Source organism: Rhodnius prolixus, unplaced genomic scaffold (genome assembly GCF_049639745.1).
Source record: "Rhodnius prolixus isolate KJV_2025 unplaced genomic scaffold, Rpr scaffold_10, whole genome shotgun sequence".
NCBI classification, from domain to species: Eukaryota; Metazoa; Arthropoda; class Insecta; order Hemiptera; family Reduviidae; genus Rhodnius; species Rhodnius prolixus.
In genome coordinates, this window is record NW_027411615.1 from 25,580,051 (window position 1) to 25,595,756 (window position 15,706).

The 15,706-nt window shown below is 32.5% G+C and overlaps 1 protein-coding gene and 1 long non-coding RNA gene across 6 annotated transcripts in view; one reads left to right on the forward strand and one right to left on the reverse strand.

Annotated features, from left to right (window-relative positions):
• plx (PTB_TBC1D1_like and TBC domain-containing protein plx) overlaps window positions 1–15,706 on the reverse strand; it is a 74,292-nt gene that overhangs the window by 12,045 nt on the left and 46,541 nt on the right. For 4 of the 5 annotated variants that reach the window (XM_074134052.1, XM_074134050.1, XM_074134051.1 and 1 more), the window contains 3 exons: window positions 3,908–4,012; window positions 1,480–1,614; window positions 1,052–1,158 (listed from right to left, as the gene is read on the reverse strand). In XM_074134052.1, coding sequence (XP_073990153.1) covers window positions 1,052–1,158; window positions 1,480–1,614; window positions 3,908–4,012 — 347 coding nt within the window. Of the gene's footprint in view, window positions 1–1,051; window positions 1,159–1,479; window positions 1,615–3,907; window positions 4,013–15,084; window positions 15,104–15,706 lie in introns of those variants that run through there. The other variant, XM_074134054.1, reaches the window with a different exon arrangement.
• On the forward strand, window positions 2,815–10,436 carry LOC141457309 (uncharacterized). The gene is made up of 3 exons (XR_012460305.1): window positions 2,815–3,424; window positions 7,660–7,839; window positions 10,056–10,436. It is a non-coding gene; the product is annotated as an uncharacterized lncRNA (long non-coding RNA).

The following is a 15,706-nucleotide window of genomic DNA, read 5'->3' on the forward strand; positions in this document are numbered from 1 at the left end:
TACTGACGTTTTAGCACCAACGAAAATTCATCTTAAGGTTCATAAAGAACCAGGAATATTGCGAAGAAATGGGCGGTTGAATTTAAAAATGGACTTACTTACTTCTTTAAAAGATACCACGTGGAAGTGACGTTCATAATTGTAACTACAGTTAAATATCGAAGATGGTGCAAAATGCGATCTTAGGGCGAACGGCAATTAAAAGTGTGATGAAGGTAGTCACATCTACCCTAGCTAAGAGCTATCTACGCTAGTAGAGGCATATTAGGAGAATGATCCGACCAAACATTTTTTGCACCGATGTTACTGTGGATAAGACGAAGTTTTTAAAAGAAACAACAATTAATTTGGTTGGGAAGGGATTAGCTATGAGGTTAGCATACTGGACTCCCACGCGGAGGTCCCGGGTTCGAATCCAGCAGCTGACCCTTAGATTTTCTCTTCCTAGGAGCTTCTTACAGCTCACTGTCCGGTGATGGATGAGTGTTGTCTGTAACGAGAGAGCACTGTCCGGAGGCCGGCAGTGCACTGGAAAAAGCTCTGGGCGCTAATAACCTCAGCTGTTTATGCGCCAAAAAAAAAAAAAAAAAAAATTAATTTGGTGGAAACCGGCGGCTCTCTGCTACAAAAAGGTCAACTTGATTTCATCTCCCACAAAAGGTCATGGCCAGTATTGTCTAGGATGCAAAATGATTATTTTTGTTTTTATATTTGAAAAAAGTAATTACTATTGACTGCTATGCATGAAATCTTATGCAGCTGTAATGCAGATTACTTTTCTATCCAACTTGACGGATTAATTGGTACTTTTACGATTTAACGTGGATAATAATATAAGATCAAGTTGACATTTCCACTTCTAAGGATTCTGATAAATTATTTTGCCTCCTCAGGCACCAGACAAGGACCCTATTGATTTTTCTCCTATTCATCTAATATCCTTGCTACAATTTAATATAACACTTTCTTAATACTTTAATAACTTGTTAATGATTATAATTTAAAACATTTATAAATAAATTAAAACTGTATCATAATTACAATTACATACTGAGGTGGTGGATCACCGCCATTGTCACATTTTAAAATTTCCGTTGATCTGTAAGTTTCTCCATTTTTTGAGGCCACCCCATTTAAAGATTTGCCATTTTCATTTTCCTTGAAACAATAATATTATATAACAATTATATAATTAAAATTGGTAAGAATAATTAGACTAGATTAGATTTGAATGTTCGAAATTAGCTGCTGATCATTAGATTTTCTCTTTCTAGGAGCTTCTTACAGCACACTGTCCGGTGATGGACAGTGTTGTCTGTAACGAGAGACCACTGTCAGGAGGCCGGCAGTGTACTGAAAAAAGCTCTGGGCGCCAACAACCTCAGATGTTGACGCGCCTTAGGCTTAAATCATTTAAAAATAAATAAATAAATAAATAAAATAATAATAATTAGACTAACATAAAGCTAAAATAATTACCTGCACAGAATTATTTTGTTCACTTTGCTCTTTTTCTCTTTTTTGAACTTCAATGTTAAATCTATCTAAAGCATCGTCGATAAAAGTATCAGACACTTTCTTATGAGCTACGTTAATCTTGCCTATGTACAGTACCTGAAACAATCAAGACTTGCTTTAAACAAACAAAATAGTAAATAGTAAATAGTCTCAGATCTCCAAAAGAATGTGAAAAGGATTCATTCTAGGCAATTTTGTAAATACTGCAATAAATAAATCTTAGACAGAGAGAAATGGTTAAGCTTCTCAGGCTTAGAAATAAAAAGAATCCATCATGAATTCGTGGAAATTAACAGCTACAATTTCAACATTCTTAGTACATTTTGAGGATTAGACTCCATCCGTCTTCTTTACTGTTCAATATAGTGCTGTACCCCTCAAATCTTCAATCAAGTTTTCTCGACAGATCTAAGAATTTTGCCACCTAAAGTGTTGTTATGAGAGACGCTCGTTAAAAGTTAATGCGAAGCAGAATAATTTTAACTTTAGTAGGATGTGTGAATATTCATTGGCCTTGTTTGCATAATTCCTTAAGAAAGTGTTTTATGTGGTTCTTGCAGTGAATCACTTGGGTGAAAATATGATGAAACTTCTTCACAAGACTAAGCTGTTTATGGAGAGGATAATTTCAGTCAAATAAACTGAACTAGATACAAACTGAAATCATCCAGGAGATGATTTATTCCAAGCATTCAATACTTAATATAAAAATTAAAATAAAATTACTCCTCTTTGTCCTCATTTTGGCATAATCTTATGGTTACACTTGCAGCCTGTAAACAGAGTTTGCCTTAAGCCTTCGGTACCATCATAAAACTTTTGTAAATAAATAAATAAAATAAACAACTCTCTAAATACTGTAATAATTAAAAACTTAACACTATTTTTGAATTTTCTATCGTTCTAGCTTTAAATGAAACTTATTTTTTATCCCTTTGGTATAGAATTTTTAAAACTAAATAGTCTTGAAACTTGTAGGAAGACTGACTGATTCAAAGAATATAACCATTTCCCAAGTTGACTTTGTTTCTGTTATATTTTTAGCTTCGCCAAATACAAACTTAATTATCCCAAAGAAGAGACAGACCTTTGATATCATAAAATGAAATAGCTACAATAAAAACTTCTTTTTTTTTAACAATTTTGATATTCAAGCTATATTCATTAAATTGAAAACATTTTATTTGACTTTCAAATATTTTTCTGTGTAAATACTTTTTTCTGCAACCATGTAGGAATGTTCTCATTACTCAATTAAAATCAGCTGTGTAATGCCCAAAGAACATTATTGTGCTTCCTTGATATAAGAAGTTTTGATATTAACATAAATATTTTCTGTAAAACTTTAATAAGCTTATTTAAATTTATTTTATCTAAATAATTAAAAAACGAATATTAAAAAAATAAAATAAAAATTGAAAGGAATATAGAAATAAAAATAATATTTTAATAAATAATTAGATATTTTTAATTATAACAGTTAAAAAGGTTATAGTGTTACCTTACAGAAATTTAAAATGGATTCTAGTGATTCTTGTTTAGTTTTTTTTTTTAGTTAATAACCCTAATGGTTGCAGAAAAAATATAATATTTAACTCGAGTGTAAAGTATTTTCCACACTTGTTAAATAAATAACTATTACTAGGATGGTAGGGACCCACAATCTACGGTAAAATAAAGCATTATTGATCTGAAAAATTCTAAAACAAAAAAAAAGAATTGTAGATGCAAGAAATGATCAAGAAAAGTAAAGGGTGAATAAATCTAAGAAATTTTCAAAATCTAAGCAAAATACAATTATCGTTACTTGTACCAGAACTCATCATGCGCTCTCTGCATTCCAATTAAAGAAACCAAAACAAAACAAAAGAAAATAACATATAAAAATAAAAATCGTCTACATACGGTAAGCATTACCAACTTACATTATTTCTGAATTATCCGTTGTTGCTGCTTTAAATGAAATTAATTTTTGTTTTTATTTCTGTGCTAATAATTATTTAAAACAATACCGTGTTGAGATTGTAATGATGATAACTGATTACATGATATAAACAATGCCTAGTTTATTTTGTATCCGTCCTATTTATTTTTGCCAAATACAAAAATTATTAAAAATAATCTTTCTTTGAGAAAAAAACATTTTAAGAGAACAAAATATGAATGATATAAATAACTGCCATAAAAGAAATTACAGATTCTTTGAGCAGCTGTTCCTTTATTTTCTCATATTAATGATCTTGAGGTTCCACCGTGAATGAATATTTCAAACTACAGTGACAAATAAGAAGCATTGGAACAGCGTTTTAGTTTTCTTTCAGTGTTATGAAACTGATTCCAATTTATAAATGAAATATTGACTAATAATTATGATGACGACATTACTTACTTCAAAGAAATGCGAAGAGGAAGGTGATATATCTGGACAAAGAGATGTAGTCCTCTTGTTTAATTTAGTAGACTGCTCCTTCATTGTGGCCATTATGTCTAGAATCTGTAAACAATAAAACATTCATTTTATTATTATTGATTGTATTTATTGTATTTTTTACGATAGATATCGATCTGTCATTAGGCAATCCGGTAGAAGTAGAAGAGCCATCTGCCTCTTACAAACGTAAGAAACACTCGCATCTGTAAATCTTCCTGCAAATTTAGAGAAATAGAAACACTGCTCCACTGTTCTAACCAACAGAAAAGTCACTCGTCTCTATCCAGGACTGACTAAAAGCCAAGCCAGAGGAAACACTCAAGTTACTAACTCAATCTATCAATCATAACAGTTCTGGCTCAGTATAACATAACTACATCACATTTCTCGCGCATGTCATCACCTCAAAATACCATACAATTCATTCTAGTTCTAATAATCTATCTAATTTAGCCTGGATATTTGTAAATGTAAAACGTACATTTACAGAACTGATAAAGCCAAATTATTATTCACACATTCTCCCATGAGTGCCAACCTACCACATTCACACCAACAAACACTAGCTCGGCAAGCAACATATATGCAAATCGTAACCCCAAAGACCTAAATGCGATTCATTTACGCCTAACTATTATGCCAACATTCATCTGTTGGAGGTGCAGCACCCCAAACCAGATGTATCCACAGAAAATGTAAACAAAGACTACAAACAGGATTATAAAACTGCTTTCATTGTAAACAATTGTTCTTAATTATTTGAAACAATTGTATAAATTGAAGAATAAAGCAAACAATTGTTTCACAAACAGATTTATTATTAAAAATAATCTTTCTTGTTAGAAAAATAAAAGTTTAAATAAATAAATAATAGATAAAAGAATGGAATACGTGACTGAATACCAGCGAGACAAATTATGAAAGCTTTTTAAATATTATTTCTATAGGCTACTTACAATACCAAGTCCTTGCTAGCACTATTCTTATAATATCTGCAATTGTTTATTATTTTGTTTAATGGTTGAATTAACCTGAGTGATCAGTAATTCGTTTTTATACAAATTATAATAAATTTAGGACATTGTCCTGACAATTATTTCCAAGATCAGCTTTCAAGAGAGAAATCTAAGATTTTTTAAAAATTAATCTGGAATAAATGTTTATTTTTAAGAATTTAGGTACCACTATAACCGGAGTTTAGTGAATGGACCCTCTCTTTCACTCTACCTCCCCTCTACAGTCGAGAAGACCATAAGTTTGGGACAGTAGTTTTTACTCTTTCACTCTACCTCCCCTCTACAGTCGAGAAGTCCATAAGTTTGGGACAGTAGTTTTTACTCTTTCACTCTATCTCCCCTCTACAGTCGAGAAGACCATAAGTTTGGGACAGTAGTTTTTACTCTTTCACTCTATCTCCCCTCTACAGTCGAGAAGACCATAAGTTTGGGACAGTAGTTTTTACTCTTTCACTCTATCTCCCCTCTACAGTCGAGAAGACCATAAGTTTGGGACAGTAGTTTTTACTCTTTCACTCTATCTCCCCTCTACAGTCGAGAAGACCATAAGTTTGGGACAGTAGTTTTTACTCTTTCACTCTATCTCCCCTCTACAGTCGAGAAGTCCATAAGTTTGGGACAGTAGTTTTTACTCTTTCACTCTATCTCCCCTCTACAGTCGAGAAGACCATAAGTTTGGGACAGTAGTTTTTACTCTTTCACTCTATCTCCCCTCTACAGTCGAGAAGACCATAAGTTTGGGACAGTAGTTTTTACTCTTTCACTCTATCTCCCCTCTACAGTCGAGAAGACCATAAGTTTGGGACAGTAGTTTTTACTCTTTCACTCTATCTCCCCTCTACAGTCGAGAAGACCATAAGTTTGGGACAGTAGTTTTTACTCTTTCACTCTATCTCCCCTCTACAGTCGAGAAGACCATAAGTTTGGGACAGTAGTTTTTACTCTTTCACTCTATCTCCCCTCTACAGTCGAGAAGACCATAAGTTTGGGACAGTAGTTTTTAATCTTTCACTCTATCTCCCCTCTACAGTCGAGAAGACCATAAGTTTGGGACAGTAGTTTTTACTCTTTCACTCTACCTCCCCTCTACAGTCGAGAAGACCATAAGTTTGGGACAGTAGTTTTTACTCTTTCACTCTACCTCCCCTCTACAGTCGAGAAGACCATAAGTTTGGGACAGTAGTTTTTACTTCTTGTAAAAGTGGAATCTTATCTAAACATGATGGTGTAAAAGATCTCCAATCATATGTAAAAGGGTAGAATTCCTTTCCTCTATAAATCACAAGGTTTCTTTCAGGCTCCATTTTATCTCCAAGTTTCTCACTTTAATCTTCTTACAATCGTCAAATTATGTTGGAGGTGATACACTTGTCTGATACATTTACGAGTATTTATCTACTCTTGATTAAAAAGTTTGGAACCAAATAGTTACCAGTGCATGGTCGGCAGGAATTAAACCAGACTCTTAAAGCAACCTTAGGTAAATTTCAACATTAAAAACTGGAAAATATCTCACTAAACCATGTTCTTTCAAAGATCCAATGTTTTGAGAACTAGCTATCGAAGAATGAGTAATAGATATTATGAAATTGCAGGCAAACAGCTGATAGAAAGACCATTAAATGGTACCAAAAAATATCATTATTCAGACATTTCCTATTTTTTTAATTTTTTGTCCCTACATTTAAATGAATGCTTTTTATACGAGTAAGTGTTTTGTTATCTTAGGATAGTGTTAGCTATTGTTTTAAGACAATGACAAAACAAAAAAAAAAGCCATTTACAAATACCTAACGGTTTAAATTCTTCAAAAATGCATTAAATTTCAATAATTCGGTAAATACTTACGTGTAGAAAAAAAATGTTCTTTTAAAAAACCTGAATTGTTTGATCTAACCTATCTCCTGGTTATATCTCCTGGTTATTCTGCTCAATTGGTTTCTGTTTAGTAAACAGAACAAACATCTATTCTGACAATACATTTCGAAGACTGAATCATCAGAGGGGGCCTATGAACTTCTAAATTATTTCAGCGCCCTGAAAAGTAATTCCCCTTCGAATTCTTTCTTTCCGTGTCAGTCTCTCACCATATTGCTGTGTTTTTCTAAATTTATTTTCAGCTTTCTCATACTTACTAAATAAGAGAAGACATTGCAATAGGGAAGAGAGTCAGAAGATCATCTGCGCTTCCAGTTATGGATTAAAAGAATGGAAATTACCATTTCCACGATCGCATCAATGCAAAAGAAGCTACAGCTTATATTCTGGGAGGTTAATCCTGGTGCTCTGCTATTAAACAAAACTAAGCAGAATTTGAATCGCTCGTCGTACTTTTATTTATATAAACGATTTTAGAGCATAAATATTCCTAACTGGAATTCGCCTCTGTTTCTTTTCAAGATTCTGAAGACTCTATTTTTACTAAGATAGAAGTATTTTTAAAAATGAGAAAAAAGAGACGGAAATAATTTCTAAAAAAAGTTTTTTACGCAAAACCCTGCGGAATTTTTCCGCAGTGGGCTCAATTTTAAGAACTCAACTTAGTTAAAAATAGTCTAATATAATTCAAAATTTTATCAATAACTCATTATTATTAGAATATATTGAATACAGTACAATTTAAAAAGGTGATGAATGTTTAATTATTTTAACTGAAGAAAATTAAACCAGCTAACTCTTACGTCCGGTTGTGAGGGATAGGCGGAGCCCCACGGTAAACCTGACGGAGTTCTAAATGCTTCCAAGAATGTGGCAGAATGAAGTAAAAGATGAAATCCTTGAGAACATGCAAGGTCAGCACAGTTGGATAAGTGCACAGAGAGTGGATTTGAATATTTATAAGCGAACTTCCGGTCTTCGTGGATACATAATTTAGTAAATATTAATTCCATTTATACTTTCCTAGAAACTAACAGCATTTCACAATCTTTTTCTATTTTAGAATAATAAAAATAATTGATGATAATTAAGTTTCAGAATGAGGGGAATCAACTCCTGGCATATTTAGCGCCATTAATTGCGGAAGTTACGAGAAATATTTATTAAAATTCTATTAATTAATGTTAGCTGTAGTGTGGATCTCACAGGACTATCGTTCAATAAATTTCTCGCGAGAAAACTTCCAATTTTTGAAACCCATTTAATTCTTAGAAACATTTGACGGTATGAAGCATACATAACGTCATTGTCAAACCAATACCTGCTACGTGCAAAAAGTATAACTTTGAGATATTCAATAAAAACGTTCTCCTGTAAAATTTTATGTGAAGCAGATTTTTGAAAACTAATTTAAATTAAAGCTATTTGTGTTATTCGTTATTTTATTTGATTTTTAGGTATTCAAATATAATAATTTATTTGTTATTACCAAATTGGAGTAATTAATGCACTTAACAAACTATAAATAGTCTAATTTATAGTTGAATTAAAAAAACTGGCATTAATCAGACTTATACTTTAAACAATCATAAAATGGATGGTAGTCAGGGTCAATAAACGGTTTAAGTTCCTGTAACTGATTGAACTTAGATCGAGTTATTTCCAATGGGCCGGTGAAGGTTCAGGATACTCTCGAGGAAGACGCCTTCCTTGAGGAAGTATTATTATAATCATGTGGACAGGCGAAGTTTAAAGCACATTTCCACTATTAGACCTGAATAAAAATCCTCTGATATCATTCACAGTGGGATCACCCTTTATCAGCTCTGACAGACTGAAAATTGGTGGTTAGATGCTCTGTAATCTTATTTGATTAAGTTATTTTTCTTAGTTTTTATTCTGACAATATTCTGGCTGATGCACAGAGCCAGAATATTTAGCGACCACAGTTCACCGTATAATGCTTAGAGTGAGATAGCAGTCTTTTTATACGAAAATTTGGTTAGTAAACCAGTCATAATAGTCAAAATATCGAAATCGCCAAAAAACAGCAGTTATTGGTTTGACAATGATGATATGTACGGGGGTGGACAAAAAAATGGAAACACCTTGAAAAATCATCAAAATACTTTTGTGGAAACTGAGTTCTGTACATGACTATTGAGCTCATTAGTGATTTTAGGAGCTGTGGTCTTGCGATCAGCTCTAACAATTCGCTTTAGAGTCCGACGGTCTCTCTCACGACAACTTCGACTTTCGACCAGACCTGTGCTTGGCTGAGGACGTTTTCCCTTCTCTTTCAAAAGCAGTCATTACTTTTGAGACATTACCTCTTGAAACGCCAAATATTCGGGCACATTCTGTTACACTGCCATTCGAGCACCAACAATTTGGCCTCTTTGAAAGTCTGAGAGGTCTGCCATTTCTAGAAGGTAATAAACAATTTCCTTAAATTTCTTTTGTTTTTTTTAAAAAAAAGGTAGGTTGAAAAACCTATATCAAATAACAGAATTTTAAAAAAAAACATTAAAATATGTCAAGTTTTGATTGATTTGAACATGTTCAAACATTATGATGCCAAAAGTCAAGTGTTTCCATTTTTTTGTCCACCCCCTAAGTTAATACCAAAAACCTATTTATAATGCAAATTTAGACTAGCAGTATTATAAACTAATTGGGTACAAAGTTAAGACGTTAAAAGCTTTTAAAGTGAATATGAATTAAAAGTTTTTAAACTAATGATTTCGTCTAAAGGTTGCATGCCGTACATTAATTTAACATTAAGTAATCAATAAAGTACTTACATTCGGAGTACAGAAACATAATAATACTAATCTGAATTCGCCCATTAATAAAAGCATTCTAATCTAGAGCTATACGTGTGAATGACTGGAGTTCAAGAAAGCTTGTAAAAGGAAAATTTAAGAAATTAGACATTTCGTTTTAATAAAAGCTTCCAAGGGACCTGAACTTTTTTAAACTAATCTACTAATCGGATACTGTATCTTTTAGGCAGTTACGAGTTACTGTGGTGGTCAGGTTTCGCCCTAAAGTACACGTAATTGTAATATATTAATAAGGTTTGAAATACAATACTATACCGCAATACAATGGCCGACAGTGAAGGCTGAGTCGACAGTCTTCGATACCCTAATTTCGGCCGGAAGAGAGAGGTGTGCTACCAATGAATAATTAACCCCGAATGCCCACAGATTGGCTAAGGAAGGTTCAGGATGAAAGGAGGAAAAAAAGGTTCAGGAAGATGCTTTTACTGAAGGAAAAGGTTATCTGCGAAGACTCCAAAGCCAGCCAACTGGAGCTCGCTTGATGAGCCTGACAGTTTGCATATTTTTAGGAAAGGGTTCCTAGATTTGAACAACTTTAAATATATCTAATGATAAATAAATACAATGACGATGGTTAAGATGTCAATCAATGTAAAAATGAATAAAAAAAAAAGATTCAAGGACAACGAAGTAAAATTTTTAATGACAATCAATCATTGACAATCACAATCATTCAAGTGATGATTGCAAAAATCCTCTTTCATTTATCCTCCTCTCCTTCTCAAAGTCACTGTTATTAGCTTTGTCCCCGCTGTCTACAATTATTGTTTCATGACTTCGTGTTATTTGTTGGATTTTTAGATTCACTCTTTATATAAAATAAAACTTATATTAGTGATTCTATAATTCCATGCTTATTTATTTCAAAATAACAATACAATTTTATTTCATATAGTTACTAGAGAAGAAATTTCATTAAAGAGCCGACAAAGCGGTTATTAGAAAATGGGTACACTTTTTGAGTATTTTTTTAAAATTGTATCTCTCAAGGAAGTAATTTTACTCACATACTGAAACATCAATCTATTTACACCGTTTCTGTGGTTTTAATCAATCTGGCATTCATTTAACCAGTTAAGCGCGTTTAACGTGTATACACGTCAAACCAAATCTCTGTTACGGCGCGTTCGACGTGTATACTCGTTGTGAAAAATATAAAATTGCCATTAACTATAAAAACTCGAAATTTTAATAAAATACAATAAGAATATTATTTGGTGGGATGTTTCCTTTATCTTGCCAATAGAACTGCCAAGTATTTTATACGGAGGGGGATGGTGGAAGTCAGGCAAATGATAAGTGGTTGGTACATGTTTGGTCCTCCGCATTAGAGATTGGGGAATTACCACACAAATAAAAGCTCTCAACCCTTGTGCAATGCCGTTTTTACCTTAGTTAGAGGTTCAGACCTCTGTAAGAGCATAGATTTCATTTTTCACAGAATTCAAAGCTCTTTTCTTCCAAGTAAAAGCTCTTGCGTCTCTAGTTAACTAGGCAACGCATACCTGAAGAAGCGGTGCAAGATTTTGAATGAGCACAGAATGCTCTGTAATCTCAAGCCCCAGAGAGTTTGCTGAAAAAGTCGCTTGCAGTGACTATTACGAGACGTTGTAAACTTTTGGTTGTTTTGCCCTGCGTTCGACGTGTATACACGTCATTGTCTGATTTTAATTCCGCACACTATAGGGGTTTTTTTAAAAACTAAATTCCACGCTTAAATGGTTAAAGACGGAAAATTGACAGAAAAATGACAAAGAGAAGTCAATGAATAAATAAAAGCTGTACTCAGTTAAACTGAACTAAAGAAAACACAGATTTTCAAAACTACACTCATAATTATACTACTTAACAATACCGAGCTAAGTGAATGCTGACTGACAGAATTGAATGATGAATGCTGACTGACAGAATTGAATGATGAACGCTGACTGGCTGAATTGAATGATGAATTCTAATGAATGAAAAAAAATGATGAAAGCTGACTGACTGAATGAATTGAATGCTGGTAATGTAAGATGGCGAATAGAGCAGAAAAGTTTTAGATTTGGCACCAAGCCAAGAGAAATGCTGGAATGACCATTCTTTTTCTCCTCCAAAATCCTCCGTCTCTAGCTTTCGTATTAGCTATATTCCTGCCACAGCTCATCTGCGAGCGCTATTGTAGGATTGAGTCATGCTAGACTCAGTCTTGGATAGTAGAAGTAACTGAATTATTTTGTAAAGGTAGAACGTTTTTCTTGCGCTGATAAGTGTTGCGTAAGTATAGCGTTAATAAGCATCGTATTTCTTCTAATCAGCTGATATTTTAGGTCATAATATTTCCATATCTGTAATTTATAGCTGAATATTTATTTTTAAATATTTTAAGAAGCTAAACAAATATAATTAACTAATATGTATAAAATAAATACTCTCTACAGTGGTCAAAAAAAGTATTCATACACTAAGTTTTTTTACTTTATCTACTGAACTCTTGTTTCTAGGATGACTATTTCTTCAGCACTGAAATCGAAGATAGTAACAATGAATTTAATGCTCTCATTTTCTTTTGTAAACATAAAGAATTGATTAAAAAGCAGAAAAATAATTTATAAGTAATAGGGAACTTGAAACAAAATAACATAATAAAAACTGTACAGCAAGGAGGAGGCAGTGTGATGGTATGGGGCTGTACGAGTGCTGCGGGGGTAGGAGAACTTGTCGTCATCGATGGAATTCTTAACGCTGAAAGGTACGTGGACATACTCCGCCATAATTTAAGCAAAAGTGCTCGTAATTAGGGGGATCGAAAGCGCATACTTCTTTCAACAGGATAACGATCCCAAACATATAGTCCAAAAAACGAAGGAATGGCTGCTTTATAATGCCCAGAAACAACTTCTTACCCTTCCACAGTCTCCGGGTACAAACCCTATTGAAAATTTATGGTCTTATTTGGGACGGAAAATTCGAAAATTGAAATGTTCTTCCAGAAAAGAGCTCATAACCAATTTAAAGAAATCATAGACAGAAATCATACCTCAAGAGACACTAAACCTGGTGGAATCTATGCCAAGGAGGCTTCAGGCAATAACAAATGCAAAGGGATTGCTTACAAAATATTAGGTCTTTAGTTTTGCGTTAATTATAACATTCAGACTGAGTGTATGAATACTTATTTTGCATCCAATAAATTATTTTTCTGCTTTTTAATCAATTCTTTATGTTTATAAAAGAAAATGAGAGCATTAAATTCATTGTTACTATCTTCGATTTCAGTGCTGAAGAAATAGTCATCCTAGAAACAAAAGTTCAGTAGATAAAGTAAAATAAGTAATAAATTTATAACTAAATAAATAAGTGTATGAATACTTTTTTTGACCGCTGTATATCATATATTATATATATATATATAAATCGTTAAATATTACTATTTCAATAAGTAAGTTCTTTACTCCAATCAGGCATGTTGACAAAAAGTAATTACCTCCAAACACCATTCGTGCAAAAAGTTTTCTACGGTAATGTTAAGAAGATAATTAACTCGTGCCTTGTTTCCAACGATAACTGCACGAGGGAACGATTATCAAAAGTCGGTTTATCTACTCAAAATTACCGGAAAGACTATCAGCACATGTAGTATTACCGGCGATAATACTTAAGACAATGTTCCATCTCTAATTGATCACCAGAACGTAAAAGCATTGTAGGACTCTTGCATTGAATTTAGTTTGTCTTTTTTCTTCTCTTTTCCAATAGAATAATTTTTTTTTAATGTTCAGTATTCACCACAATTTACAAAGAATTTACCGGAATGACGTCAATTTAAATAATTACAGCCACGGCCATTATATTAGGGAAATAGAATAATAAAATTATTCATTTGAATTTTCTTCCCAACTATTTACAGAACATATTGCAACATAATAGTATTGTAAATTAAAATTCAATTAGCATGAAAAATATAATTGAAATAAAAATTAATAGTTCCGGTTGTTAAGATGTTTAATGTGGAATATCCTCCTCGAATAAGCAAATTTAAAATTATTATAAATACAAAAAATTACGTGAAAACTTGCACTTCATTCGTTAAAGTTTCTTAAAATTTCAAATGTTAATATAGGTTCACTATATTTAAAAGGGCTTTAGAGGGAATAAGTAATTTGAATCCTTGAATTCTTCATTATCATTTTTTATGAAAATAACTTCAAACTAAAGCTATCAGAGTGCGGGACTTATCCACACGGAATTTCAGGCACAGATTCAATTCAGTTACGCTGTTGGCCCCATCCCGCACAATCCACAGTGGAAATGACTCTTTAGAAGACTCTTTTCCTTTCCATAGAATCGCCTTGTGAAGAATTTTCTTGGACAAAGTTTAAAAATTACCGATGAGCTTCAAAAACTGGAAAAGATATGAAGAGAAAGATGTGGTAATTAGTGGATAATATGAACATCTTTCAAGCCATGGAAATAGTTTGAGCATTTGCCTAGGATAGGCGCGCATAGAAGCTAAAAAGGCAGTATGTAACTATTTACATATCAAGAGAGGATGATGAGTCGAAGAACGCGTACGACAGAAGAGATTGTGCATAAAATAGTCAAAAAGTGTGTTGAGAGAAGCTCGTTTAAGAAGAGGAAGAAACAATAAGGTTACAAACAAAATTATAACCTTTTATATTTGCCATATTCCGATATACTCGGAACTTTACTGTGTCATATAATTCTCGGATTATTAAATTGGCGATCACACCAAAGTGATGTTACACTATAAGAGCACTTCAAAGGGATGGCTAACTAACCAACTTATCCCTGAGCCTCCTCCATGTGAGTAATCGAGTTTAAGTTACTTTCGGAAATCACCAAGATGGCTTCTAAATAAAATATAAAGTTCAAGAATTCTGCCATTATTCATTTTTAAGCAGAATGTCCTCCCTTTTAAACACACCATTTTTATAGAAAAAAAGGACAAATTTGACACAATATCGCCATACTTAGTTTCGTTATTACTTAGTGAAATAGAGTGTAAAATTTATCGTATAAATTGTATTTTAAAAAGCAATAAGTAAAAAAATTGGAGAATATTAATAAGTTTAGGTGACCTCTGGGAGATTGCAACAGAATATCTGGAAACATTTCAAGTAGGAAAATTACTTTAAAAAAAGTAATTAAATATTACATCCGGTACATTATTGGAACTTTACTAACCAATTCTTTTTGTTTTTTTTAAATTCTTATTAAATAAATTAATGGTTAATTCAATCAATGTCGAAAAAAAATTATTTATTGGTGTTTAATTAATAAAAAATAATCTTTAACATTTACTCTAGTCTAATTATTTGATCAGTACGATATAGTGCTAGAATAGATCGAGAAAACGTTAGAAATCAAAAGATAAAGTTTATAAAAGACTCACTTAAATATTTGGAATCCAAAACGCTCAGCCGGAAAACGCAAAATTGTATAGAATCACCAAAATATTAAACACTCAAAATCACATAAACACTATGTGGTAAATAAGTTTTGGATGTCCATAAAATAAACACATACAAATAAACATTCATAAAACTAATAAGACTTGATTGAATACACATAATACGTAGTAATTAGTAATGGTATTGTGCTAAAATTTAAACTTAATACATAAATATGGTGTATATTAAAACATTATTCTAGAAGGTAGAGGGGAGAATAAAAATTTATTAATAAAACTGGCGAGATATCAAAACTTTTAAGGCAACAGATAGAGGTGGATGTATTTATTGGCCAGCCTGCTTGCTACATGTTTATTTAACTTTTGTTCTAACAACTTCGTTTCCTCTTTTAATTGTGACTCGTAAATCTATACGGTTATTTGATTCACGTTCACGTGGAAAACTCGTGCACAATACAAATACGCTGTGGTAAAAATAGAAACAAAACAAGTGGATTTGTTTATTTCCTCTTTATCTCGCGTAGTACAAGAAGGAAGTATTGTAATCGGGCAGATACATTTTAGGAACAAACGTAATGGATACAAAGAAAAAATTGGTTTCAAT